At 28.7% G+C, this 1,291-nt stretch overlaps 1 protein-coding gene across 1 annotated transcript in view; it reads right to left on the bottom strand.

The window, feature by feature from the left end:
* The window catches only part of LOC108571464 (G2/mitotic-specific cyclin-A-like), a 3,972-nt gene extending 2,714 nt beyond the window's left edge, over positions 1–1,258 (bottom strand). The window contains exons 1-3 of the mRNA XM_017933518.1: positions 1,097–1,258; positions 432–902; positions 126–350 (exon numbers count right to left, since the gene is read on the bottom strand). Coding sequence (XP_017789007.1) covers positions 126–350; positions 432–902; positions 1,097–1,258 — 858 coding nt within the window. The remainder of the gene's footprint in view (positions 1–125; positions 351–431; positions 903–1,096) is intronic.
* Positions 1,259–1,291: the final 33 nt, after the last annotated feature.

Genomic DNA, 1,291 nt, shown 5'->3' with positions numbered 1-1,291 from the left:
CATTAATTTTTATAAATAAAAAATTTAAAATACATTTCGCTATTCTATTAAATAAATATAAATAGTGCAATAGCATACTCATTATGTTTATAAATATAATGACATGACCTATACTAAAAAACTTACGCAGCAATAAACATAGCTGCTGTACCAACTAGTTGTAATTTTGCTCTTACAACACTCATGTATGATAAAAAGCGGTCTATGTATGAAACAGCTAAATAGAGAGTCTCAGTTTGTAACCGATATTCTTCAGTAACTTCTACAAGCCAGTCCACTAAAATTGATCTCATTGAATATGTTATATCAGGTTGTTTTTTCATGTATCCTGGTTTTGGTCTGTGATGTGTCTGAAATTAAGAATTTTATTAAAGCAACATGTTAATATAAATTACTGTTTTAACACAAACAGATTTTAAATAAATGCATACCTCTGCAGCACGTAAATAGTTATATATATCAGCTCTATATTCATCTACATCAAAAAAATTCATTTTCATTTCTTTAATAGACTCTCTTCGTTTCTGAAGATCTTTCTTTGAAGAAGAATAAGGAATGGTTTTTTCTAAAGACATCGGACTGTCTTGTGAAAAAATTACTTCATTTTCTTTCTTTTGATTTATATCTTGAATAGTATTACAAAATGTTGGTAAATTTGAGACATTTATAGGATTCACTTCTAACCTTGGCTTCTCTCTTTCAGATTTAACATCTTGTTTTTCTTTTATTTCTTTCTTATCTCTTGTGTCTCTAAGTGCAACAGAAGTTTCTTCTTCTAACTTATCTTCATAGATTTTAAATATAACTTCTTCTTTTTTTTCTTCATAAAACGATTTAAAGGATTCAAACTGTGTGGGCATAACTGCTTTTGTTTTTGGATACTTTTCATCCTTATAAATTTCCTATAAAGAAGAAATAAAATTATTGTATTGGTATATTATTAATGAATGGTTTCGTTTCTTTAAGATTACAAGAGAATTATATAATTCTAACAAATATTCTTTAGTCATTTGCTAGGCACAATAAAAGTAATAAGAGTTGAATTTTTAAGTCTAAAAAAACGCGGGAGTAAAGATGCAAAATGTTGTATACATACTGGTTTTGAATTACGATTACAATTATTGTGAAGAACTCCTAGGACTGCACGTTTTGTTGCTTGTAATGTTTGACTTTGAAGAGGCATGGTAATATTTTCTTTGCCGCGACGAACGTCGGCAATACGATTTTCTTGATCCTCGTGTACACGAATCGTGGCCATTATTCAGCTTTAAATTTTCAGCCAGTCTTATAT

This window comes from Habropoda laboriosa, unplaced genomic scaffold (genome assembly GCF_001263275.1).
Source record: "Habropoda laboriosa isolate 0110345459 unplaced genomic scaffold, ASM126327v1 scaffold40, whole genome shotgun sequence".
Classification (NCBI taxonomy): domain Eukaryota; kingdom Metazoa; phylum Arthropoda; class Insecta; order Hymenoptera; family Apidae; genus Habropoda; species Habropoda laboriosa.
The sequence above is the reverse complement of the archived record's forward strand: the minus strand, read 5'-3'. Positions and strand labels throughout refer to the sequence as shown.